Source organism: Orussus abietinus, unplaced genomic scaffold (genome assembly GCF_000612105.2).
Source record: "Orussus abietinus isolate OABI.00-Male unplaced genomic scaffold, Oabi_2.0 scaffold3, whole genome shotgun sequence".
Lineage (NCBI taxonomy): Eukaryota > Metazoa > Arthropoda > Insecta > Hymenoptera > Orussidae > Orussus > Orussus abietinus.
Genome location: NW_019395984.1, coordinates 305,469 through 332,911, shown reverse-complemented (window position 1 = coordinate 332,911; position 27,443 = coordinate 305,469). Strand labels below are relative to the sequence as shown.

Genomic DNA, 27,443 nt, shown 5'->3' with positions numbered 1-27,443 from the left:
GCGGGGGGCGAAGAAAATCGCAGGGGGGATTTTCGTCTCGGTAATCGAGAAGTAAAGTCACCCCCTTAGTCGCGATGGCTACAACCCTTGGGCGAAGGTGTGGGCACGAACTGCGAATTAATATCAATTCTCAACAAAGTTACGGGGACGACGCAACAGTGCAATCCCGAGGGACTCGCATCCCCTAAGCCCCGGATCTATCGAGAAGGCGAAAGACCGTTCCAGACTTTCCGAACTATCGACGTTTATTATCCCCTTCCGTTACCTTATATTACCTTTCTCGACCCCCTACGGTATTACCCTCTTCCGCTTTCTTTTCCCACTTTCCGATGAACTCCACCCCCGGTCCTGGATTCCGAATACTGCTAATGTCCAGGTCGTTTACTTTGCGCAATGAGTGCAAAGGAACTGGAATTCCAACCCCCAACCACCCTTCTGAGTTTCCCTTAAAAATACTGGAATTAATCGAGGGGATCCAACCTCGCATTTGTTTCGCGATTTATCGAGTTCCCCCCCGATTTTTAATTCCTTTTAGTCGAATTCAAATAGGGGGTTGATGTACAAAATGGCGGCTGCGTGAACCTGGAATCCAGTTTGAGACACAAACAAAATTACCAGGCTTATTGAAATGTTTCCGTGATGTAGACGTTGGGTCATTTTCTTTTTTACAAAAACCAGAGCTGTTAAAAGAAATTAAAGAAATCCCGAAAATGGTCATTTTAACGTTTTCCAGGTTCTGGGAGGCTCTGAATTTTCCTAACGTCAGAGAACCCATCCAAAAATCAAAATTTCCACGATTTCGGAATTTGTTTCTTTTTGAACAGCTCTGGTTTTTGTAAAAAAAAAATGCCACAAACAAAACTTAACATGACACAAATGTGTACATGTTTGTGCATCAAACTGGATTCCAGGTTCACACGGCCAAAAATGGCCGGAATGAGGTTAGGATTTTAGATTCCGTCGACGGGATCCTCGGGAACCGTGAGAGAGGGTTACGCGAGGAGTCACGTTGGGTGGGAACCGGAAAGTAAATCCAGGAAGTCGTCGACGGGCCATATGAATTCGTACGAGGCGTCGTATCTCGGTATCCGACTCGACCTTAAGGACCTACTTCCAACCCCCGACGCGAGGGGTGCGCTTTCGCGCGCCTTTACGGTCGTCGGCGACGACAATTTTCATGGAAATCGCGACGAGTCCCCTGGCACCCACGTGGGTTTCAATGTGTCGCCCATACGGAAGTGACCGCTACGCTCGTTCGTCCATGCCGGGTTCCCTCGACATCCCAGGGACATCCCGGCGACATCCCTGGAACCTCGTCCCGGTACCACGTCTACACTCCGTCGGGACGAGTCCCACCAGGGGCGGAGCTGTCGCCGTCGAGCGGACAATGACGGCTCCAATTAGTCCCGTCGATCTCCGCCCGCTAGGGCGGCGCCACGGGGCCCGGAGTCCGCGCCATTAAGCTCCATCTCGGAATTTTCGGCCTCTTTTTCTTCCGTCAGAAGCGTCAGATTTACACCGCCGACGTGTCAATCGATTCCGCTAGTCTGATAGGACTAGGGGACCAGCTCGGCGCGCCCAGTTTTGAGTTATTTCCCAGAGGATAAAAGAGAGAGTTTTACGGCAGAGCCGGTTCACTTTCGGCAACGGGCATGCGCGAAGATGGGACGAATCGACGTCGCTAATTGGCATCGTCGATGGCTCGCGAAACGGACAGAACCCGGTGGCGCGGTCCAGCGGTGGAGGTGGTTAAACGTCGCCGCCATGTTGCCGGGGGTATTGTCCGACCCCGGAAGCAGCCCCGATGGCCGCGCTCGATTTCACTTCCGGCGGAAGTTCCTCGGTCCCGCCGGTCACTTTTCCGAATACTCCGTTATTTCAGCCACTCGTTTCTGTTTTCCCTCGCTTCCGCCAGACCGCATGGAACTCCACGCTTCCGGGGTCTCCTTCCCCCCTCCGCGGCCATTTTGCATGTCTTCCTCTAAAGAAATACCTCTACTCTCGAATCCTCCCCATTCCTCGACAAAAAACCACCCTTCCCAGTCCCTCGTCCTCGTCTCCTCGAATCCACTCGATAAAATCGAAACTTCTGACATTTTCAACCTTTCCCGAGTATACGCTTTAGCCCTCCTTTAATCCTGCGTCACCCAAAGAATGACCTTCTTTACTTCCGCTTCACTCTTTCAAGTCCTCATTTCAACCTTCTACCTCCTACTTTATTCTTATACTTAATTATTATATAATTATAACATAATAAATAAAATGAAGTCCCACTTTAGGCTTACAAGTAGAAGAAATGTAAATAATTCCTAAATAAATGAAAAGTCCTCCGACAAATAAATCTATATCATGTCGAGACTTCGACTCGGGTTATTCTTTTTGCAAATTCCTGGGGTACAGAGGAGAGTCGAAATTTAACGAGGGGACGAGAAGTCTCGATGCCGGGTTCGGCATTCGAGTTAGCGATCCGACGTGTCGCGAGGCCGCGACGTCCCGATGGATTCAGGGGGTGGTGGGTGGTGGGCGGTGGGTGGAAGTATATGAAAAGCCGGCTGGCATTCACGCGAACGCCCGGGCTCTTTTGTTACGCGCGAATGCCTCGGCCCGGGCCCTGTATAGCTGTAACTTCAGGCTCGTTAACTCGGTCATCAGTTTTACGCACCGCCCTGGAAAAAGCTCGGCTCGCGCGGGTGGCGGCGCTCGAGAAAGGGGAAGAAAGCTCGGATCGACGCGGCGCGTTTCGCCAACCCCTCGAGGCGCCGCCACTGGGCGGCCCTCCTCAAAATCCCTCCTCATTCGCGGAGGAGCTGCCGAGGCCGCTTTTACTGCGGCAATATGCCAAGGTAAACGGTCACCTAATGTTTCCATAACTCGTATGACCGAGCTTAAATCGTAAACCAGGCCGATTACCCGGCAGTCGTTCGCGCGGAGATCGTGACGACTACTACCCCCCCGCGCCGGGAGCTTTTGCGTGTAATGCACTCCAGGGGATGCCGAGTGCACTCGGCTCTTCTACTTCGACGTCTCGTTCTTCAGGGTCGCGTCGATGTCCCCGGCTCGTGGAGAAATGTGCCCGGGCTCGTTTGCTCGGGCACCAAATTTTTAGACCCTCGGTATGTACCAAAAGTACCGAGAATATCGACCATCGTAATCGTTAAGGTGATATGAAACGGTTATTCTATATATACGTCAAATTCTATATTCTATATAAAACTTGAAAATATTTACATAATTTTTTCTCCAAACTGGGTGCACCGAATCATTTTGCAACTTCATGTTGATTGTGAATTATTGCGTGGTTATGAAAGCTCTAAAGAAGAACGCGATGCTCGTGAAATTTCATTTTGCAAAGAGAACAAATTATTATTTTCATTTGCCTGAACCAAGATCACATTTTTTGGGGGAAAAATGAAATTTCACGAGTATCGCGCTTCTTCCTTAGGCCTTCATTATCACATGCTGATGTTTACAATCATTCGGTGCACCCAATTTGGAGAACGGTTTTGTTAATATTTTCACCCTTTATATATATAGAATGACTTTCATATCATCTTAAGGTGATGCGAAATTGACGTCTGAGGTGTCTTACATATGAAACTTTTCTTTAAACCAAGGATACGAGAGCCGTTCGAAATTTTACACGTGAATATTAACTGCCCAAAGAAGGTCTCGACACCCGTGAAATTTCATATTTTTCATTTTGAAATGAATCTTTCATAGGGCTTCCGTAATTAAGTGATGAAATTTCAAAGAATTCGGTATGCCTAGTTAAACACTTCGTACATCGCTTTACGCTGGAACAATGGAGGATGGATCGGGGGCGAGATGCAAAGCGTATCTCGGGAAGGAAGAACGAAATAAAAGTAGGAGATAAAAGTTCCGGTATAAATACGTATGAATTACGCATACGTAGTATTTTGAAAATTCCCGCGGAATCTAAACATCCCTAGGCTCCCGCAGGTGTTTCGGAAAGTGTGATGCATCTCGGCCGACCCGGAAGACGTATAGGGGGATGCAAGTTCCGTAGGTGGCTTAAGGGGATGCGTCGTAAATTCGGAAAAAGGCCACGTAGCGGAATGAAAAATAATACCATCCCCTAAAACAAATTGTGAGGATTTCCGAGAAATATTGACCAATTGACCGTAGCAATTTCCAAGCACCCCGACAAATCATTCCGAAAGATTCGAAGTCACCCCTAAATTCGACCGATTCGAGGTCGCCCTACCCCCTTAATCGATGCGCAACTTCATTTCAGGGAACGTGGGGGAAAAAGTGGCGGAGAGGTAACAAAAAACAGGTCGAAAAGACCGGGGGATTGTTTGCTAGGGGAAAACAGTGCGCGAGTTTCGCGACACCGCCGGGCTTAGGGGGTGGTTTCGGGTGCATCCCTTGCAGAGCTCGCCTGCCGATGAATTACGAGGGGCTGTCTGCATCACGCGCAATCACACGCACAACTTTCCAAAGACGTACGGTTACACGCGCCCCGTGAATGCTGGGCCATGGTGCACCCCGGTTGCACCCCCGTTGCACCCCCGATGCGGCTGGGGTGCATTCAGCGCGCACGCACGGTCATTCGGGGGTGCCTTTGCCAAACGACGGTGTCGAACACGTCGTCACGGGGGTGGATGCACCAAGCAACCCCCTCGGACAGGGGGGATGCATAATTGGGGTGTTGCGGAGTACAAAAGGCTCGACAGCGATCCGCAGATAAATTACGAGCTTCCTTTTGTGGGGACTCGAAGTAGACGTCGTAACTCGAAAACAGGGGTTGAGGCACCCCAGAAATAAAAAGCTCGCAATGATAATCCAAGAATAATATAGAAAAATGTGCAAAATTGAAATCTTCATACATCACCGCCCTTAGATTAATTCATTCGCTTTGTGTATTATTTCTCTACCCTGGAGGGGGGTAGGGGGCGACGGGAATTTCGGCGAGGTTTTTCAATCGACTTTCCTCCGCTCGAGGAAGCCGGGAAAAGGGGGCATCGTGAAAGCGCGTTAATGAAAAGTTTAGTGCAGGGAAACGGGGGTAGGTGCAACCCCTTCGCGCAGGGGTGCGTTCTCGCCGGCTCGTCGCTTCCGGGCGCGGAGTTCCGGCGCAGAGCGCGATACTAATTACATTTAGTACCCTTTATTCTTGGGCAAAAAGTACTCCAGGGGTAGAGGGGGGTGGAGGGCTCTGTTTGAATACATCGGGTCCCCTGGGAGGGAAGAAACTTGGCCGGTTTCTCGGAGCGTCAATTAAGGTGGACGCTAAGTCCTCCTCTGCTTCCTATAGATTCAAATCCCATGACTTTAGTTAAGTTTCCACTTTCTGGAGTTTTAATGTCTTGGCAACCCCTAGCCACCCCTTCGAACCGCGACAAAGGGCACCACGACGCAGGGGAAAATATGAACGCATATTGTTATAAAATATTAATTGTTAAATCCAGTGCAAGGGATTTCGGCGGACCCTTAGTTAGGGGGTGGGAAATGATTACAGGAAATGTCGGCATTTTGTTCCCGTCTTATTCACACCCCAGGCCAGGGTTCAAGGATCACCCCCGGGCGTCCCCCGAGCCCCATCCCGAATTCGACTTCCCGTAACGACAGCGGCTCCTGGAAGGATGGAATCGCCGGCAGGAAATTTATCTCTCCCTTCCCTGCATCCCCCATCAAGCCGGAAACAGTTTCGACCTATCGTTACAGGATACTCTCAATTTCGTGATAGTGCACCTAGGGCTTTTACTACCGGCGGGCCCTTTTACAGTCGGCCGACAATTCCGCGGTTGCGGCCGCGAGATTCCGCACGTGCGATCTCATCGACGTCAGGGGCTGTTCCATCGGAAATAAGGGTTGATCCCCAGGGCGGCTTTTAACGACTTGCCCAAATTCCAGAATATCCTCCAATCGTGGATTTCTCCTAAAAATCGTGAGGCATGTACATTTATAAAAATGGCAAACCCTTTAATCTCCGCCGACAAGGGTGGAGGTGGAGGCGCATTTCTTCGCAAGGGTGCATATCTGGGCGGGGAGGATCTACCTTTCCGAAAGAGTGGTTTCCAGGAGATTATCGATTCGGAAGTTACGCCGATTCGCAAAAGGGGTATCATCCTTTTATCGGGCCGTTTTGTTGCCCATGGTGGATCTCCATGCGGGGGTGAAAATATTATCCCACAGGGTTCTCCACCCCCTCGGAGAGGGTAGTCGCGTTCCCACGTTTACGGTGAAGAAACGCCCGTAATGCCGCTTCGAGCCGGGATTCTCCCTGAATCAAATCGGAACTCCTCTTGTTCCCGGGAAGATCTAACGTTGAAAGGGGAGAGAAATCCCAGACCGTTCCAGGGCTTCAAGGGGATTATCGTCTTCGCGGGGGAAGTTATGTCGATTAAAACCGAGAGCCTTTTAATATTCGCCTTCCCCTCCGATAGAATGGCCAGTTTCCCGGGAACCATGCCGATACAAGGAAGAATCTCAAAGAAGTATTAACAAATTTTCAACCCCAACCCCTGAAAATTCTCCCCCTAAAATGTAACATGTACATGTTCCTCTTTGTTTACTGAAAGAAAAGGTGTGTATATAATTTATGGATTTTTCGGAAAAAGATTTATGTAAGGGGGGTAGGAGATTTATTCACGTAAGGGTGGTATAGGAGGAGTCCATTTGGAGGGTTGTACAAAAAAAAATAAAAATAGGAAAACAGGTCGGTAGGCCCCTACGGAATCTCGGGTATCGATTAAACCCTCGACAGACGACTGGGGAGGACATCCACGAGGAAATGGCGGAATCCGTCGGAAGGTCCTCGTGAATCGCCTTCCGGGATTTGCAGCCCTTAATTACCTCGGAGATATCGGAGAGACCTCTTAAAAGTGTGTTGTACTGACAGAGAAAATTGGAGCGTGTCTTGAAAAAAAAAGGATTCTCGACCGAGCCTTTTCCCAAGGGTGGAACTTCCTCCGGGAGGGGTAGTTAACCCCCCTGGGACCGCCACCCGTGAAAAGTCCTTCGAATCCAAATTTCATCCCGGCGGGCTGAAAACTTCCGGGGAATAAGCAGAGACCCCCGACCTCCCCCGCTCGAACTTCCCGGCTAGTTTACTCCGAAAATTCTTGTTTCCGCCCCCGATCGCTTCCGGGGCGCGCAACTTAACAAATAATGCAACTTTTCAACTCCGAATTTCCCGAGGCGTGTCAAAGTTCCGGCTAAACGGCTCATTTTACCCAATAACGAGCCCTTATCGTTCCCCTAGACTATCGTCTATCTCCGGCTTTCCTAACCTACCGTAAACCTGACCTAAGCTAACTTACTCGCAGCCTAAATTAGCCTAACCTAACCTAACCTAACCTAACCTAAACTAAGTCGAGACGTCCCGGAAAAACAAAGTGCCAATAACTCCCGGCAAATTGTTAAGAGAGCGCCGACGATGGGCGCAAGAAACGCGTCAAAGGGCGGCGCGGGTAAAACGCCGCGGTTCCTCCGCGAGCCGCGCCCCAGGGGGCGGCGTCGGCGTCGCTTTGCGTTTCTTGCACACCCCCTCCGGAAGCATCAGGGTGCGTAACGACCTGTTCTTCCCGTCTCTTATATTATTTATGGTTCCTCCCGTCGAGGGCTCTAATTCCGACCGCAAACGTTTTCCGCGGCTTTGATGGGGCGTGAAAACGGATTTATAAGTAATAGGTACTCCGCCGTATTCTAAAACTAAGTGCACATCATTTCGGGGAGTAATTAGGCTAACATCCCCCTTCACATATTAATCCCCTAATTCATTAATTAATCACATCTATTTGCTCTCGTGTCGCAGGACTCCTGAGACTGCAGCAGATATATCAGAGCTTGCGGCCAGGAAACGAGTCCTTCCAGGTGGAGACGGTGAAGAGGATACAGAACATGTCGGAGGCAATCGACTTCCTAAAAAGCCTGGAGGACCTCAATCGGTAAATATCCCCTAGACCCATCATACTAATTTCCCGATAAATCATAAGAAGCAACCTGTAACCCCGATCTACGAAAACCGCATCCTGGGAGAGAGTCCTTCTGGAGAAAAATCAGATCCTGGGACCCGATCCTCGAGTTCATCCGATCAACTTGCGCATGCGCAATTGGCAGTTTCGTGTGAATTTATTCCTATGGGGAAAAGCTCCATATTAACTCAGAACAAGAGCTCTAGGTGTGACGATTCCTGCGGAAAATCGGGAATTTTCAGGGTTTCCGGGATTTCAGAAGGAAAGGGACCTCGACGAGCTGCTTCCAGGTCCAGCGATGAGCAGCGATTCTGCTTGCACCAACACTCCAGCCTTGGGTTTACGTTGCACGGAGAAAAGCTCCATATTATCTCAAGAAAAAGAACTCTAGGTGTGACGATTCCTGCGGAAAATCGGGAATTTTCAGGGTTTCCGGGATTTCAGAAGGAAAGGGACCTCGACGAGCTGCATCCAGGTCCAGCGATGAGCAGCGATTCTGCTTACACCAACGCTCCAGCCTTGGGTTTACGTTGCACTTGGAGGTGCAACGACATCAGTCATGAGCCGCGGTGCAATTTCTGGAATGGCCGCGCGGAGTTGCACCGGCTAATCACATACATCTCCCTGTCAGGGGGCGCCAGTAGTTTACTACAGTTTAGAACAGAGCGGGCTCCGGGGACGCAGGGGGATCCCTTTCCTAGATTGCCGTGGTTCATGGTGGAAGGTGCCGGGGAGTCCCATTCACCGCAAGAATCCAAGGGGACAAGTTTCTTGCGGCTTGCGCCCTCGCAAGACCCAATGGGAGTTTAACCGATCCCGACTCTGCGATCTCCGATACGCCGTTCGACGTTACGTGAGAACGCCTAACCGGAGTTTGACGCCTCGATTAATATTTCGGTTAACTGCGACCCGAATCCGCAGTTCCCGCTCGAGACGGTCCAAGAACCACCCCCCAGGCGCTAAACCCAGACCCCGTAACGGGAGAATTCTAACCTCAAATGGAAACGACAACCGATTGGATAACTTTCTCTATAAATTCCTGAAAAACGATGCCGATCCACCCGCTCGGATCGCCCGGGACGACGTCAGAGACCGCGCGGGCTGCCTATGAATTTCCCATATTTCGCAGCCTTTTCCGGAATAACTCGGGAACGGGTGCGGATATTCGCTTCCGGTTTTCGGCGTTTTGCAGGTCTCGGGGGCGCGCGTCGAACGCGATTAGCGCGGGTCCCGGCCGCGCTTTGGATCCAGTTAGCATTGTTATCCCGCGGGAGCGCTGGCGCGGCCCGGCCGCGCGGACGGCGTAATGGCTGACGTAGCGAATCTCGGAAATGTACTTGCCCGGCCCGGATATCGACAGAACCCCGACGTATAATGCCCGGCGCAAAGTATGCATTGGCAAATTTATGGTTGGCGCGATGCTATTAGAGCGCGATGCCCCGGCATCGGATGCCGGATAATGGACAATGAGTCGCGGCATTTCGGTTCGAGAGGTTAGGTTAGGTTGGCCCTTATACGCGGGCCGGACTTCGATAATGACGCCTGCTCGTGGGCGGAAGCAATGGCGGTATGGGCGGCATGGTCGCGATGGGCGAAGCTCTGATTATGCCGCGTGCCTGTAAACCAGCTGCGACCGACGCCGATTAAAGGACAGTCCGTTTAATTTCCGTTATCGTCTTCGTCAGAAAAGTTTCATAAATGAGACCTCTTTGGTGTCACTTTGATATATACATACCAAAAAATCAGAATATATGTTTTTTTTANATATGTATATATGATACTTTCATATCACCTTAAGAACTTCATTGAATTAATTCAAAGAAATTGGTTCTCTAAGAAGTAGCGTTTGCAGGTTTCTTGCATTTCTTCAGACTCGATTGTCTTGAAAATGATCGATGATTAGCGACCGCCGAAAATTCAGAAATTCAGGAGGAATGCTTCTTCAACTTCCAGGTGGACGAACAAATACGTCGTCCTGGACTGCCCGACGGACATGGCGAAGGACATCGTCGTGAGCCACGTCAGGGACGTGGCACTAGGCAAAAGGACGTACCACTACCTCCTCAGCGGACTGGTGAGTGACCGGGTACTGTCCTAATTCAATCTAACCTAATCTAAATTACCATTAATCGCAATCAACCCCGAAATCGATCGGAAAAGAATCCTCAAACATTCGTGAAAAATCGGAAAATCTTTCTTCCGGATAGATTTTTCGCTTTTAGGCAGTATTAGCCGGTTAGTAGTAGGGAATGAGGGCGACGGTGGTGGCTAATTGCAGCGTCTACTCATTCAATTACCGCCTAGGTGAAATTACACTTGGCCGCAAGACTCGAGGGCGTCTACGGCGGCTCTTTCCCCGAAACACATCCTGCCGGATCATCCAAACTAATTCCATTCGATCCGCGTTCCGCTTAATTGTATGCCAGGGATTCCGGGTGAGGCTAATTCGCGTCACTTAGGATTAAATTAATCGCCGGGAGCATCCCTTACCCCGCCGGCGATCCGTGTCGGGCTCGATGACGGTCGACGAGGTTACCGTCGACGATATTTGCACTACAGTAGCAGGGGGTGCCCATCATGACCGGGCAGAGGGTGGCCCGATCGCATGCATTATGCGTGGTTGAAATCGTCCACCCCCACCGCCGTGTCAGTTGCACATGCAACTGCCTCGATGCAAATCGCTGCAGCGCGCGGGCCGACAAATGGCGGGCGAAATATTCTTCCTGCATTTAAAAAAAAAAGAGGGAAAAAACAATTTGGGATAAGGGCGCGATTGTCCCTTTTCCGGTCTTTCGGTAAAACTCGAGCTTCCGAGGGAACTCCTCGCTGCAGCTGCAACTGCACCCGGGGTGGGCCGATCGCGCGTATTATACGGTTCCCTGGCTCAAATCGTCGACCCCTTCCGCCGCCTCTACACGCTATTCATGAACGTCAGTTGCACCTGCAAGTATGCAACCAGATGCGATCATTTCGCAACGCTGGGACCGACAAATCTCGCGTTTACCTCTGTTTCCCCCAATTTATCTCAAAAATACAGAGTCCTGAAAGGGGCACCCCGACCGCGGCCCCCCGATGCGGCGCTCGTTACGTTTTCATTTTCTGCAACATCCACGCGTGCCAGGGCAAAGTGCCTCGAACAAAAGTCGCGGGAAATGGTCCAGGGAACAACTTTTGTGGGGAGCATTTTCTCGCAATTCCGCATCCTTGACCCCAAAAGTCGAGTTCCTCCCCGCCGCCACGTCCTTCCTCCTCCGTTGATTGCACCCTAATTAATTGACTTTTGGCCATTCATCTCAGGGACCGAATGCTGCGAATCGGAGTTTGGGATGCTTTGACGCGTGTATTTGATTTAAAAATCATCTGACAAGATCAACGGTCGCCTTTTGAGGCTCGATCGAGGGGAGGCCCTCTGCGGGGGTTAATGTTGACAGATCGGTCAGGCAGCGCGAGGCAATTTAAGGAAATTAAATCCGCCGTGGGCGAAGCTCGCGTGTCCGTTTCTTTTTGCGAGGGGCACGAGTAACACGGCACCCCCGGGGGGGCGAAGGGAAATATTTATTTTTCCAATAGAGTCCGCTCCTGAACCCAGATCGCAGCTCGACGGGCCGCCACGAGTCGACTATCCTTCTCTTTCCCTCCCTTTCCGAATCTCTTCCTCTCGCACCCATTCCACCCTGCACCCCCTCGCAGCCTTCAAACGATGTTTCATCATTCTCGCGTGCACCCCCTCCTCGCCGCATTCGTTCGAACCACTTTTACCCTCCTATACATCACCCCCGGTTTCCCTCCTCTCTATTAGCTTAAAACACTCCGCGGTCCCCGCGCGTCATCTTGAAATATCGCCCAGAAAGTAAAATCCCTCGGGAGAAAAGAGAAACACGGAAGACCCTTCAAATCTCCCGGAAAAAACCGCCCCTCGATAAGAAAAAAAAAAAAAGAAAAAAACATCAAACTGGTATCGGCATCACATATGTTCATAATCGTAATAAAAGCCAATATAAATTACTAGAAGGGAATAGTAATTTACTGTCGTTTCTCTTGGGGAATCTAAAACTGGCAAATCTGAGGTTAACATTGAAATGTAACTATCTATTTTTCTTTTGGAATTTATGGTAAGATTTCGGTTTCCTAGGGCGAGGGCTAACGGCTGCAGTGCAGGGGTGGTCCCTGAAGCTCGCGAGTTCCATTTCTTTCTCTGATTAACGCGCGGCCTCTGACCCCCTCGATTGGGCCCTGGGCCCCTCGGCATTCTCGATGAGGGCCAGCACTAACTCGGTTATTGCGATTCGATCGGCTAGCCGGTCGGTCGATCAGCCAACGAGCTCCTGTAATCGCGTTTCCCGCGGGGCGAGGCGCCAAGGTCGGGTGCTGATTACGCGGAATCGCGTTATCACGCGCCGGCGGTCCGGCAAGGCGGACGCCCTCTTTAACGCGCGCACGACGCCCCGCGCCGTAACCGGTCCTCGTAAACGCGCTTAAACTGCGCACTTTACGAGAAGATGCGCCGCGACGCCGGCCGATCGCGCTATCGATAAACCCGGAAGTGGACCGATCGCTCGATTGGCTCGTAACAACCCCCTTTCCGGCGGTTTATCCCGCAGAAATGAATACCTAACGAAACGGCGATCGCACCGGCGAGGTACGACGCGCCTCCTAACCTAGAACCACGCAATATCCCCTAGATAGGTTCCCAGCGTGGAAAAAAAATATGAAAAAAATTAATATTGTAAAGAATCATGAGACGCGGTGAATCTCTCCCTAACTTGGAACCTGGAAATCCTCCAAAGAAATTCCCAACGTAACCAGGAAATCCAAAGAATCGAGAAGAACCACCGGGGTGCGAGGAGCCTAACCTAGAACCTCGTAAACTCCCTAGATAGATTCCCAGCGCCCCAAGAAAATGTAAAAGGGGATGTATTCATAACCAAGGGGTGCGGGGAGTCCGTACTTGCCCTAGAACTTGGAGGAAATTCTCATGAAAAATTCTCAGCGTAAAGGAAGAATTTGGAAATATCTGAAAGTATCTCTGATAGGAAATCCGTTAATCGGTGGAATGACCGTGGGGTGGGTTTAAGCGTTTTTCTTTTTTTTTTTTCTTTTTCTTTCATTTTGGGGTAGGGGATTTGGGAAGGAAGTCCTGTCGTGGGTAGACCTCCGATGGGGGTGGTCGACCTGGGTGGCGGGGATAAAAGCACCCTTTATGTCGCTTCCTTCCGGTCCATCCTCCCTTACCGTAATGGCCGGCGAGGACGTCTCGATGCCTGGCAAAGTGCAGAGTAGCTAAAAGGCGTTCCCGGCGTCTCCTTGCCGTGTAATCAGATAATGGACGACCGCTGGGAGAGCGAGGTGATCGAGTACGGTGCCATCAACATCACAGGGTTTCGCATTGTGGACGCCACTCGACGCCACGTCAAGGACTTCCTCGACGGCTGGCGTCGCCTCGACCCCGCGAAGTGGCAAGGCGCAGGTCGCGAATCCATTTCCGTACGTATATATTCTGCGAGCCCCAACCCCTTCGCAGCTGCGGACTTTTTCCCATAATTTTTTTTCGAGGCTGATCGAAGGAACTCCCCTGTAACAAGGACACCGAGTTCAGGAGTTCAGCTCGCCCCCGAGAGTCACGCCGGAGGAGAGTCCTCGAATAGTAAAAAAATCTTACAATTCTCCCCAGAAAGAAAAAAATGGAATTTTCATCGAACTCCATCGTACCCTCTTCCGGCGTGACCGGGGATGCACCACCTCCATAAATTTGGGAGCGACGGACATAACCTTTAATGGGAATCTTTGTTACCGTGGGGACTTCTACGTGCAACATTTCGAAATACATTTTTTTTTTTTCTAGCCGTACAGCTTTTGAATATCTTGCCGTGTATACCATTTCCGGGGTGTATAGATGATCTTGGAGGTTCCTCAATTTTGGAAAGAAATTCTGCCGAGGGGTTTTTCTCTTCAGTTTTCCGATTTTTAACAGGCTCAGGCGGCGCTCATGTACGACGCGGTCTTCGTCCTGGTGGAGGCGTTCAATAAGTACCTCAGGAAGAAGCCAGACCGCAGCAACGTGAGACGAACGGGAGTTCCCGGGGGGAACCAGCCAGGAAATGCATCTCGTACCCTGGACTGCAACACCAGCCAAGGATTGGTGACCCCCTGGGACCAGGGCGACAAAGTTCTGAAAATCCTGCGGAAGGTGATGCCCCTCTTCCGACGCCCTTCTTCCGTTTTTCACCCCTACCGTCGTTGTTTCCTCTTTGCCTCTCCAGTTTCTTTTTCAGCCAAAGGTCCCACGAAATTGCAGGGCTGCAACTGCATCCCGTTGCACCTCCCGTCTCTGCTGCTGACAGTAATTGGCATTTCTTCCCACTCGAACGCGGCCGTTCCACTTATCCCCGACAAGAAACAGAACTTCCGCGCCACTCTTTCCTTGGGGGTGATACTTCTTCCTTTGCAACCCCTTCTGCCAGATGAACGCGACCAATTGCTGTTTATTCAGCCCTCCACTTCCCCAAGATTGCACTTCGCGAAAGAGGATGGCTAATAATGATTCGCACAGCGGGACACCTACAAAAGTTGTGGATTCATACGTCGATTTTTAACTCTTTTCTTTTTTTTCCTTCCTCGCACTTTTCGAAAGGGTTGACAAATTGAGGGTCGCAGCCCCCCTGCGAAAGTGACTCTGCTCGTGACAGTAATTGCCACTTCCTTCGACTTCGCCACAGGAATAGGATTTTCCTTTTGTAGCCATGTAATAATTTCGTTCTATAAGTAGGATTACGGAGTACACATTTTTTAGGAATATATCTTACAGGGATGTAAATGACGCGATTGTCAATATTCATTTTTCGGGATATCAGGTGGAGATCGAAGGACTCACTGGGGAGATTCGCTTCAAGGATGATGGTCGACGACAGAATTACACTCTTCATGTCGTCGAGATGACGGTCAACAGTGCCATGGTGAAGGTAACTACTAAAAATGGTCGAAACAACGTTTACCATTATTCTTTTTTTATGGAAAAATTTCCTTAAAAAATAGCAGTCTTATTTTTGTTTCGACGGACTCCGGTTTATTATCCTGCGAGGCACAATTTCGGTTTCTAGCCGTATTTTGAGTTTGACTCCGATTGCATTAAACGTCTGCCTGTGTAAATATACACCGACAGTGGCACATCGTTTCCCGAAAAAAGGAGCATTCCAAACATTCCATTAAGCGCGTCGTAGTACCGCCAGAGAGTCCTGATATTACTCGAATATCTATTTTATTCCGCCATATCTCTACGACCGATCGCATTACGTCGAACGCCAATTTGTACTAGGAGGAATAATTGATGATCCTGTATGAAGCGGTCGGGAAAAGTGCAGGAGGATGAAGGAAAATAATTGACGATGACGGGTGCACCGGAAGGGAAGAAAAGACCGTCTCCCTCGAAACGGAAAATCCCCCAATTAATAGAAAAAAAAATGTTTGCAATTTTCCAAACTCACCGAAATTTTTGCCAATCGTCCCTAGTGACACCCCGGTACTAATTTCCACGCCGGAAATAATCATACTCGTGGGTTAGAATTTATTCCAATTAATTCGTCGCGCGAGGAAGGGGTGAAACAAATTGTACGGTTCGCGAAGTTTGGGCAAGATGGCCGCGGGATAAAGAATTAATCTCGTCAAGGGGGTGATTTCGCCGGAAGGGGCGGGTGTCGATTCGCCGATTTCCCGGGATTCGGAGCGAAACGTTAATTTCCCTTCCGGGTCGGAAAGTCGCTTTTGAAAATCCGCGGACCGTCGACTACTGTGCCCATCCGGCATGGGAGGCGGCCGTAAAACCGGCCGATTTTCGACGCCCCTGGCCTTTCGGCATCAACAATGAGGCATTGTATCGCCATACAACGGTCAGCTATTAACTTCTTCGCCGACCTCCGACCCCGGGTGCCCTGTCGTTGACAGTAATGCCGTCAACGGGGTCATCGCCGGCCCGATATGTGGATCGGTCGACTGGCTCGCATTTCCGGACGGCAAAATTAGCGACGCTTTCCATCGACCGCCGGCCCATTACTCCGGAGAGAACAACGAGATTGATTGACCCCGTCGATGATCCAGTCGAGAGTCATCGCCCCTTTATGAGGTCCCTTTAAATGCCCCTCATTTTCCGCGCCGCCAAAGACCCCTTCAGGGAGGCGCAGTCCCTGTTTCTATAAATACAATTTTGTTTAAAAATCCGGAAAATATTCCACCGACTTCCGGGCAGTGATGGACTCCTATTGGTACTTAATATAAATTTTTAACAATTTTCCAAGGTCGCAGAGTGGACCGACGAGGGTGGGTTCCAGGCAATAGCAGCGAAGTACGTGAGGCTGCGACCCCCTTCGGAGATAGAGAAGAACAGGACTTACGTGGTGACCACCATTGTTGTAAGTGGATTACCAGGGATTTTTGGTTGTGTCGAAGGGTAAGTTGTTAACAAGGGTTTTTACATATCAGGAGGAGCCGTACATCATGATGCGGAAGCCGGATGTCGGGGAAACGCTGACCGGGAACGACCGCTTCGAGGGGTACTGCAAGGATTTGGCGGAGCTGATCGCCAAGAAGCTGGGCATCAACTGTGAGAATGATTTTCGATTCCCGTGTTCCCGACTGCTCCCGTTTCTAGGTGTATGGTTATGTCCGCCGTTCCTGGCACGAATCCGTCAGGGAATCGGGGCCGCGATCTGTCGCGTGGATTCTGTTTTACGGCCGCGGCCGGGAAAAGGGCGACGACAGTTTCCCGGAATCAAACGGACGGCAGCCATTTTCGCCCGCTCTTCAAGGGGCGCGTAAATCGGGAATTATTCCTTCGGGGAATACATCCGGGACGTGTTCGAAACGGTCCCGCGGGAGGGGCCCGTCCTATCGACGGCGTTACGACTTCCAACATGGCGAATGCTGACCCCGTCCTTTCGCTCCCCATCGATGCCATGAAAATGCACCCTCAACGCGAAAACACCAAGATGCACTACATTTTTCCCATTTTTTGTTCTACGACAAAATTACAAAAGGAATATCGTTTAAATGAATTTTCACTTCCAACTTGGCGAATGCTGACCCCGTCCTTTCACTCCCCATCGATGCCATGAAATGCACCCTCAACGCGAAAACATACCAAGATGCACTACAATTTTCCCATTTTTTTGTTCTACTACGAAATTAAAAAAGGAATATCGTTTAAATGAATTTTCATTTCCAATTTGGCGAATGCTGACCCCGTCCGTTCGCTCCCCATCGATGCCATGAAAATGAACTTTCAACGCAAAGACGTACCAAAATGCACTACAATTTTCCCATTTCTTTCGTTCTACAGCAAAATGCATAAAGGAATGTCGTTTAAAGGAATTTTCACTTCCTCTTTCCAGACGAATTGCGGATCGTGCGAGACGGGAAGTACGGTACCGAAAACCCGGACGTTCCTGGCGGCTGGGACGGGATGGTCGGCGAACTCATTAGGAAGGTAAGCAAGTAATTCGAGTGCTTTGTGATGAAATCACCGCAACAGTGGCGCGCGCGTTCCTCTGCGAGGAAACGAAACGTAAATTAGAGTCGACGTCTGTAATTAACCCGCGGTTACGCGGCGAATTCCCCCAGGTTTTTATTGTACGTAACGAGGCTCGCCGATTCTCTCCGGCGATCCCCCGTAAACATCGACATACCTCGGAGTCGCGTTTTCGGAACAATGCGCCGCGGAATTGGCTTTCAGCCACCCTACACCTTTCATTAAATGCTAACCATCATCCCGAGAATGAAAAACCCCGAACCGAGGCGGAGGATGTTAAATGTTTCATACATTGAACAATTCAACTCGAGTGGAAAGGTCCTTATTGAAGCGGTTCTCCAAAATGGCGGAGAGCTCGCTTGACACCGACTTTCATTAATCCCTCGACCCGGAAACTCAAATTGAGTATTACGATCTTGAATACTCCCTACTAATCAGTTCTATCGAGTATTCGGCCAGAAAGTGGGGCTTTCGAAAATGGTTCTCCAAAATGGCGGCGTGCTCACCCGGTCACCTGCTCTTCGGGGGCATCCGGGATGCACTTCCGGGTCGCAGCGCACGGGGTCTCACGAGACTGCTCGTTACCACCGGGAGCCAACTTCCCGTGAAAAAAAGTGAACCCCTTTCATCATTGGCTCGCATTGAGGGGGCGGCAGTGTCAGGTCGTGAAGCTCAAAGAGCTTGCGACGCAACCGCGACTTAATGCACTTCGGCTCGGGTGCACCGTTCGTCAAGGAGAAGCACCCGTTAGCCACGTCTGGTCTTTGTGGCCTCGGCGAGGCCGAGTAAAAGAAGGAAGTTGCACGTGGAAGCTCAACCGAGGTTCTCGAGCTTCCCTCGAGCTTCCCTCGAAGGGGTCGATTATTGATCGTCCCCTCCGGGCGCGGGGTGAGGGCACCGGGGGGAGGCTGAAAAAAAGCTTTCTTACCCTGTGGTGAAGGGTTCCCCGAGCTCTCGCCAGAGGACCGGAGCTTGCAAGCTCCTGCCTGGAGCGCGGCGGCATCTCTCGGAGTTCCCTAGAACGAGGAAGCTCCGACTGGAGAGGATCGAAGAAAATTACTCCGTCGGCAAATGGGGGGAAGAGCTTTCGAAAAGCTCCGGGATTTAGGGAAAAAAGAGATCCTAAATCGCCCGCCGCGGGGCCCATTGCCAACCCTGGGGCCATTTTCTCCCTGCTAATCACCGTTCGGCCGGATTTTAAAACTCCACAGGGAATGCTAAGTAGCCTTTTCGGGATTGCTGGGGAGAGGAAGTGGGGAACTGCGTGGTCGATTCTTTTTCGGCCGATTTTTTCGACTCGCTTTCCTATTTTTCCCGTGAAAATGGCGTTTCCGCGGGTGACCCCAGCTGGTCCCCGGCCACCAGCTTGCGGCGGACAAGTCAATGGAGGCTTCTCCTCTCGGCACTTTTTCCCTGATTAAATTTTCATGGCGGCCCGCGCTCGAAAGGACCGGAAACTCCGGAGGCTTTTTCGGGAGAGTCCAATTCCCGAAATGGATGAAGGAAACTCGCACGGGGCGGAAGTGACGCGCGGAAAAATCGCGGGAAATATTGCCGATCGATCGGACCCTTTTTCCCCTGATGGGCACTCGACGAGTCTGCTCGCGGTTTTAATTCCTTGAGATGGTGAACGTGTTTCGAAAAAGATTCTTCTTCCTGTCTGGAATATTTTCCCCAAAACGTTGTACTTGACTTAATTTCAATAAATCATTTCAATTAATGGACTCGCCGATTTAAATAGGAATAAATTCGGAGGGAAATTGGAATTTTGTAGAAAGCTAGGGCAAGCTTTTCAGCCGCCTCCGGGGTGCTGCGGACCTTCCGCGGGTCGTCCGCAGCCGCAGCTGCGGACACCCTGCGGGAATCGAAGGCCCTGACGGGGCATCTTACAAACTCATTATATTCGGGCCGCGCTAATTATTTGAGAGCCCGCAAATTGGGACGGGCGAGGCCCTGCCGCAACGCGGAAACCGGATAGGACCGAGATGTGAGGTTAGGTGCGTCGCCGGGAGCTTAAAGGGCAAAAAGAGGGCCACCGTCCTCCGTGACGTCGACGGACCGACTAATGGGCTTTATGGGAAAGCTCGCGACGAGACCGCTCTTCCTCTCCCATTCTTATGAATATGCACAATTCCAGCCTGCCGCAGCTCGGAATCGAGCTTCTTTCAGCTTTGCCCGAGACTTTCCCGAGCTTTTCGCGACTTCCCAACCCCAAAGAGGGCCACGATACCCGATGAATTTCCGACCCAAACGGATATCAACTACTCCACCATTTGTTTTTCTAAATTCCGCCCCTCGCCCTCGACGTCGCTCTTCTCAATAGATCATTCCCGTTGCAGGATCTCCCATCCCGATTTTTTAATTAATTTTCAACCAGCTTTTCTCCCCGCCAGGAAGCCGACATCGCGATCGCTCCCATCACCATCACCTCGGAGCGCGAACGAGTGATTGACTTCAGCAAGCCCTTCATGTCCCTTGGGATCAGCATCATGATAAAGAAGCCGGTTAAACAGAAACCGGGAGTCTTCAGCTTCCTGAATCCTCTCAGCAAGGAGATCTGGGTGTGCGTCATCTTCTCCTACATCGGCGTCTCCATCGTCCTCTTCATCGTCTCCAGGTGGATATAAAAATTCGGAAAAAAAAAAGAAAATCCAGGAACATCGTCCAGATCGTGATCAATCGATCGATCTCCCATTTAAATTGCAGATTCTCGCCTTACGAGTGGAGGGTCCTGCAGATCAGTGGATCGGCGGATCCCTCCATGGGGAGCAGGGGGGATCCTGGGATGCAGCATCCCCATGGACCACAGGGATCCCCCCAGACCCCTCATTCCAGCATGGCGAACGATTTCAGCATCTTGAACAGTCTATGGTTCTCCTTGGGAGCTTTTATGCAACAGGGGTGTGACATCTCTCCTCGGTAGGTACTCGATACGCGGCAACAATTGCACATAGACGCATGTTGTAAATATCAGGCATTTCATTATCGCCGTTTTTAATTAACAGCCGCTTTAAGACCTCTCCCTAGAGTCTCGTTTCCGAAGTTTCGGATGATGCAAATATACTTTGGCGAGAGCAAAGGGGGCGGGGGGGATTATTGTCCTCCCTTTGCGAGGGACAGGGAAAAACGAATTACCGAGGCAAGCTCCATAATAGGATGAATTGGCCCGTGGCATGATAACGAGGGGGAGAGAGAGGGGACGACTCAAAGACGTCCCAGTATTTAAAATCCTCCCATTACGTCCTTGTTAAATCCGACTGCTTGCAATCCCAACAACTAACTTATTAACGGGACATTCCAATAAAGAGAAGTCTTAGGACGAAATAATTAAAAAGTCGAATCGAGGGACGAGAAATGGAACTCGGAAGGCGGTCCGTAGGTTCCATGGAAATGCCTCTTTTTATTTCCAATTTTCACGTTAATTAAGGATGATTAATTCGATTGAAAATCGGCCCCCGTGGTTCTACGGCTCGCAGAAAATCGGGAGGAAATAATTGGGTTTCCTCGAAGCCTATGATTCGAAAGTGTCGGTGCCTAGCCATGGAACCGTTCCAAAAAGCGCAGCAAACCTCAATTAATTTGCATTTAGGCGGCCTCGCGGGGGGGCGGCTTTTTGATTAATGGCTTAAATATTCCCGGCGAACGATATGAATTGTAAATTTACCCCCGAGCCGTCTTTCCGCCTTTACCGAAATGACCGCGAAGAAATGCGATGCAAATGCCCGTTATTAAATAGTGCCACATCGCGGCACCGTGATAAGCCGATGACTATTTTCTTTTTTTTTTTCCCCGCTTTTGCGGTACCGCGATAACAGCGATTTTCGCGAAATCACGAGGCAGGCCGATATGACGCGTGCCTTGTTCAATTGCAATCTACCTTTGTCATTTTTAATTATTCCACGAGTGACCTCTAGTCTCCCTGGGGATGTGACGTCGCGTCACTCGTCGATATTAATCGATCCGGAATTTAAATCGGTGCGATAAATCCACGACAATGGAGTGTCGATTTCCACGATAAGCCCATAATTCCGCGTAATATTTCACCGGAGTGATAAATGCCGCAATTTGTAGATAATCACGGGAAATCATATCTCATATCGCGTGGCCAGCGACGATACGTGTCCGGAGCTGCGATTTTTCTTGCGGAATTGTTTAATTATTAGATAAATTCCGAGCGATGGGCAGCAATCCTCGATCCTTTTTCCAGGTCGATTTCCGGTAGAATAGTCGGCAGCGTTTGGTGGTTCTTCACCCTGATTTTAATTTCCTCGTACACTGCCAATTTGGCAGCGTTCCTCACCGTCGAGCGAATGGTGACGCCGATCAACTCGCCGGAAGATTTGGCAGCGCAGACGGAAGTGCAGTACGGCACGCTATACCACGGATCGACGTGGGACTTCTTCAGGGTGAGTAAAAAAGGAGAGAAATAAATCACCCCCCCGAAACTTATCCTGAATAACTTTAAAATTCAAACCACCCCTCCAAGTACCCTATTAAAAAAAATATCATAATCTTGAAATACTTCTTGGAAGTTTCACTCAGACATGGTACACTAAGTACACAATATATCAGCAATAAATTTCTAAAACGTATCATAAGTTCAGTAGACAAGTCTATCGATTTTCCCATGAAATTTCATAAATTTGTTCGTTTATTCTCACATTCAGGACATTAAATTGATAACTCCACTACGACCCCTTGTGTTCTCGAAGCGGATTAATATTATGAATATTTTTAACAGCTTAATTAAACAATTTCCAGAGGTCGCAGATATCGCTTTACAGCAAAATGTGGGAATTCATGAACTCAAGGAAACACGTTTTCGTGCGCACCTACGACGAAGGCATCCGAAGGGTGAGGACGAGTAAAGGGAAGTACGCCCTGCTGATCGAGAGTCCAAAAAACGATTATATCAACGAAAGGGAACCATGTGACACCATGAGAGTGGGTTCGAATTTGGACTCGAAGGGCTTTGGGGTTGCCACCCCCCTGGGCTCGCCCCTGAGGTAAAACTCGCGATTCCTCTGCCGAGCTTGTTAATTCTCCCCGGGTTTTTGCCGTCATCAAACCCGGTCGTTCCACGGGATCCCCCTTTTCCACTTTTCTTTTTCCCTTCACCCCGAAGGATGTCGCTGCAAACCATTAACCTGCCGAGACATCGTGGTCGCTTCTTCCGGATCATTACCCCCTCCCCCAACCGCGGATGCTGCCTTATTAATGGACTGTATTATTTCCCTCAGAGATCCAGGGTCTCCTTGAGATTTTAATATCAAGACTAGCCCCAGTTCCTTGTCTTTAAAGTGTTGCCAATTATCGCCAGGAGGTTGGACGAGTCTCCTTTCCCATCCCTCGGGAAATTGAGGGGAAATCGCGCCCCATTTAATGATCGATTTTTTACCCCGCGACTGATCCCGCGGTATTTATTACGGAAATTTGCATATTCGCGTGAGGGGTAATGATTCCGATATTAATGATATCGGGTTTTCATAAATGTTGCGGTCGATGCATGGGATGGCATAAATCATTTCCGCGGTGGAGTTCCCGCTGGTATTATTTACAGCCGCTGTGACATTTTTTTACTCCTGAAAGCTCTGCTGGATTTTTCCTTTCCTGCCGTTTCGTGGTTTCCGAAAATCTGATTCTTTTTTTTTATTAATTTGACACCTTCTTCTCAGGGATGGGATCAACCTGGCGGTGCTGTCTCTTAAGGAAAATGGAGAACTGGCGAAATTGGTTAATCGATGGTGGTTCGATCGGACGGAGTGTAAGCATCGAGACAAGCAAGACGCCTCCAGGAACGAGTTATCGCTCAGCAACGTTGCTGGGATATTTTACATCCTGATCGGTGGCCTTCTGCTCGCCCTGGCAGTAGCACTTCTCGAATTTTGCTACAAATCGCACACGGAAGCGACCAGGGCGAAGGTGAGGATTTTTTACAACAAAGAGGAGACATAAGCTTAATATGCATAAAAATAGGATGGAGTCTCGGTGAGACGATTTTACTTGAGGCCCATTTTTTGCAGATTCCGTTGTCGGATGCCATGAAGGCGAAAGCCCGACTAACGATCGGTGGTGGTCGAGATTTCGACAACGGACGGGTGAGTAATCGGGCCAGAAAGACTCGGAAAGACTTCTTCGAAAGCTCTTCTCTTTCCGTAACCTCGACTCGGGTACTTTTTTACACTCTTAAATACATCACAGAAGTGTCATGCGTGCACGGTTGACACAGGAACTCGCAACAACTGACACGGTGAATTTACGTCGAAGCCAACATATGAACACTTTGGACGGGGTCGAAAAAATGAAAATTATCAGAAAAAGAAAAAAAAATTAATGGACCCTTTTTGGGATTTTTTACCACGTGGTAAAGGTTTCACTGAACACTTTACTTCTTTTATCCACTCAATCGGAAGGGGAGAATCGGTGAAACACCCCTTAATACTCACCCCCGACTGCATCTACAGACAGCTTGGCATGAACTAGCAGACTTCCACTCGTCCAATGCAATTAAAAAAAAAGAAAGAAAAATATGAAAGACTACTTCCAAAAACGTAGAACAGTGTTTTCGGACACGGAGCGTAGAGTTGAATATCAGAGATGCATGTCCTCTCCGGAGAGCGTACGTAATTTAGCACAAATTAAACGGCGTTACAGTGGAATCTCCGTCGTGGTTGAGAATTAAAATTCCATATTAAATGGGATATATCATTTATTTAACCTCGAAGCAATTGCACGACGACGGTGGTTCTCGTGGGAGTACATATAAATGGGAGCATAAACCGTATCCTAACCGATACCGTGTAAATGAGTTTAGCTAGACGTGTAAACGCTCAATTGTAAGGATCCTGTGCGTATATACAGTTCGCTTGGCATGAAGTTAGCGGCAATCGAGTTAAGTGAGAAAATGGTAATGGCAATCCTCGTATCCACGTCCTTTCCTACCATTTGAGGGAACGGGGTGGAACTGGCTGCGTGTCGCCTAATTATATGAATATCGTTTACGGTTTATTAGGGGTGGACCGGGGCGTAGTAGTGGGTTTCGTTTTTCCACCTTTCCATTTTCTTTCTCTAGTGGTACGGACTGCAGAGTTAGACGGAGGATGCATGCGCCTCTCCCGGGACCATATGTGAGTACTATCCACCCTCTAATTTCGAATCCTTTTTCGAATCGAATTTTATCTCCACCCCTGGCGTCGCTCGTCCCTTCGCTCATTCCCTCCTCATCTCGCTTTACGTGTACTCGTTGGCACGCCAAGTCTGTTTTCTGTGCCTTGAGTTGAGCTTCTTAGTCCGCGATATCGAGAGAGAGCATGGCTTTGCAAAATGTCGCAAGTGCGTTGTAAATGCGTGCCTAAGTACAAACACAGTCAAGCAACCCGCGGCTGATAGTTGGTGCGGCAAAAAATCGAAATAAATCCTTGATACTCCAGAAAATGATAAGAACGAAGGCGCACCTTCTTCAGCCGCAGGTCTGCGAGAATGAAAACCAACCGGAAGTCTTACGACAATCCACACATCTCGATTTCCACGTATGGGAAAATAATTGAAAATTTCGAGTTCATAATGCATCACTCATCAGGTCCATGTTCAAAGATCCAAACGTCATCCGTGTCACTTTCGGATCCTGGTACAGGGTCCTCTCGTTTCTCTGCACACGTAAAGAGTCTTCTCGAGGTAGTTCATAAATCCAGGTGAAGACCGATCGATTTGGTTACTTCCAGTACTACGCTCCAGCAAACGCAATCGGCACTACCGAGGGCGACCAGGTGCACAGCAATACGCATACACAGGTGTAGACTCGGCAGGTACCTCGCCAGGTACTTCCGGCACTTCACCTGCTATGTCGGTACCAACACCTCCTCCGCCGCCGATAGTGGCGCCCCCACCGCCACCCCCAAGGCCACCTCGAAGGAGCGTCACCTTCGCGGATTCGCCCCCGAAGAGTCCGAAACCCCGGAAACGGCTGCACGTCGCGACGTTGGACGTCGCGGTGCCCTGGATGCCAGCAACACCGGGTCACTGGGCGAAATGCAGCCCGTCCAGCCCGAAGCCGGAGTACATCAAGTAGACCGTAAATCCAGGAATTTCGTGAATTCCCGAAGGATTTCGACAAATCCTACACCTCACCATCCTACCAGACCGCGAGGACCAGGTTGTGCGAAGAGGGGAAGAAGAATAGGAGCAAATCCAGCGGCGTCCAAGATGGCCGCCGAGTCGCAGGAATTGGGTCCAGGATCCAAAAAGCTCCGACGTACCGATTTTTCTTGAAAAACCGAAGGATCCTGATCCTTCGACTTCCAATCTCGAGAAGAAATCGATGGAGAGGACCGGATGGCCTCGATTCTCTCGGGGACGCCGTCGAGGCCGCGAGTGGCGGAGCCAAGATGGCCGCCGCGCGTCAGCTGATCGCTCCCACTTCGCGGCGAAAATCGACGCCTGCTCTGGTTCCAACGTCGCTGATCCTTTTTGTACGATGTAAATAATTCACCCTCCGTGGCTCGAGTCGGCCGGAGACCCTTCCGCCCCGGATTCCACGTGCCGATCACCGAAATTATGGGAAAACTAAGTAACGATGGTCCTGGGGTGGGTGCATGTGCAACCAGCAACACGAGATACTCTAACTGCCGTTCCAAGGTGGAGGACTGAGCGCCCTGGGCGCGGATCGATTAACAGGGAGTTTGATTGGGACGCCCGTTAATTGGGCGTCTCGGAGATTCCTTAACGGGCTGCGCCATAAACTAAGCAATCGCGTGCCAAAGAGATGCAACATGGACGCGGCCGTCGTCTCGCAAGGGACTTCCTTATTGTGCAATTGGTGCAAGTGGGAGTTCGCGCCAGCGCGAGTTTTTAACTAATAATCGTAAAACCGAGCGGCGAGAGAATGTTATATATAGATGTTTGTTAAGAGCCACGTGCGTGGACGATGCGACCTGATGTGTGTGTCTGGGAAGGTGTACGTGTTGCGTGCGAGTATGCGTGACTGCCACGAGACTGAGTGAGGTTAGGTTTAATCGAACGATAAACGTTAGGTGTAAACGCGAGGTTAGGTCGTGCTAATCCGATGATGGCCGACTAATTATTAACTGATAATCACGATTCCGGTTTCTTCTTAGCCATTCCCACCGGTTGACGTCGTCATTTAAGGTGTCGACAATAATGGAGGTCGCTGTTATAGAGATCGTTAGGGTTTCTTACGGAGGAATTGTTAGCGCAAAGCGTTTATTTACTTCCCACGCAATGTACAGGGCTGCGATTCGCGGATTTGGATTAGCACGATTTAGCGTTGACTAATAAATATATGGCCAAGAGTCGTGCCAAAGGACGATATTACATGCTGTGTCTAATATTACGAGGAGCCCGAGGACGAGGAGAGATTGAAGAGATCACTATCCCGAACCCGCTACGTTGTATAACGATTTTTAAGAGTGTAGTTATGTATGTGTATGTCCACGTAACATCAGACCAAAATCCAACGCGAGCATGCCTGCTGCAGCGTAAAAAAACGACGCCGTCGCTCAGCCCTGACTAAAAAATCAAAATGGCGAGCGTGGGGCTCTTCGAAAGTTCCCAATGCCCGAAATAATCACGCAAATCAAAAGACCTCAACGGAGGGATTTTTATTATTTTAGAAACGTCGTATAACTTCTCGAGATCTAGACTAAGGGCTGCCGGAAGACGTAAATTCCAAGATGGCGCGGGCAGCAATTCCCAGGACGTCGGGTAAACTTTGTGATTAATTATATAATATAATTGTCGACGCTCGCACTGCCAGTTAGCGGTGCCCGATCACTGACAACGTTGATTTATGTTACTCCCGTTGAAACGATGCTAATAGGAATCGAGGTTAGACCAGGGAAAATTTCTTCACAAGATGGCGACCAGTCAGCTTTTTGCGCCGCAGCGAGAGATCGATCTATCATATCGTCAGTTCTTTTCTTATTACGATTAAAGATACTACTGGTAAATACAATAAATAAGTATTAAAT

At 49.8% G+C, this 27,443-nt stretch overlaps 1 protein-coding gene across 1 annotated transcript in view; it reads left to right on the top strand.

Moving 5' to 3' along the window:
- Window positions 1–25,192, top strand: part of LOC105699167 (glutamate receptor 1) — a 194,716-nt gene extending 169,524 nt beyond the window's left edge. Inside the window, exons 5-20 of the mRNA XM_023433944.1 lie at window positions 7,781–7,913; window positions 9,894–10,014; window positions 13,260–13,424; window positions 13,912–14,127; window positions 14,792–14,899; window positions 16,229–16,342; window positions 16,413–16,533; window positions 17,321–17,415; window positions 19,851–20,074; window positions 20,164–20,376; window positions 21,665–21,863; window positions 22,219–22,463; window positions 23,133–23,379; window positions 23,481–23,555; window positions 24,530–24,584; window positions 25,179–25,192. Coding sequence (XP_023289712.1) covers window positions 7,781–7,913; window positions 9,894–10,014; window positions 13,260–13,424; window positions 13,912–14,127; window positions 14,792–14,899; window positions 16,229–16,342; window positions 16,413–16,533; window positions 17,321–17,415; window positions 19,851–20,074; window positions 20,164–20,376; window positions 21,665–21,863; window positions 22,219–22,463; window positions 23,133–23,379; window positions 23,481–23,555; window positions 24,530–24,550 — 2,297 coding nt within the window. The 3' untranslated portion in view covers window positions 24,551–24,584; window positions 25,179–25,192. The remainder of the gene's footprint in view (window positions 1–7,780; window positions 7,914–9,893; window positions 10,015–13,259; window positions 13,425–13,911; window positions 14,128–14,791; window positions 14,900–16,228; window positions 16,343–16,412; window positions 16,534–17,320; window positions 17,416–19,850; window positions 20,075–20,163; window positions 20,377–21,664; window positions 21,864–22,218; window positions 22,464–23,132; window positions 23,380–23,480; window positions 23,556–24,529; window positions 24,585–25,178) is intronic.
- The last annotated feature ends 2,251 nt before the right edge of the window (window positions 25,193–27,443 follow it).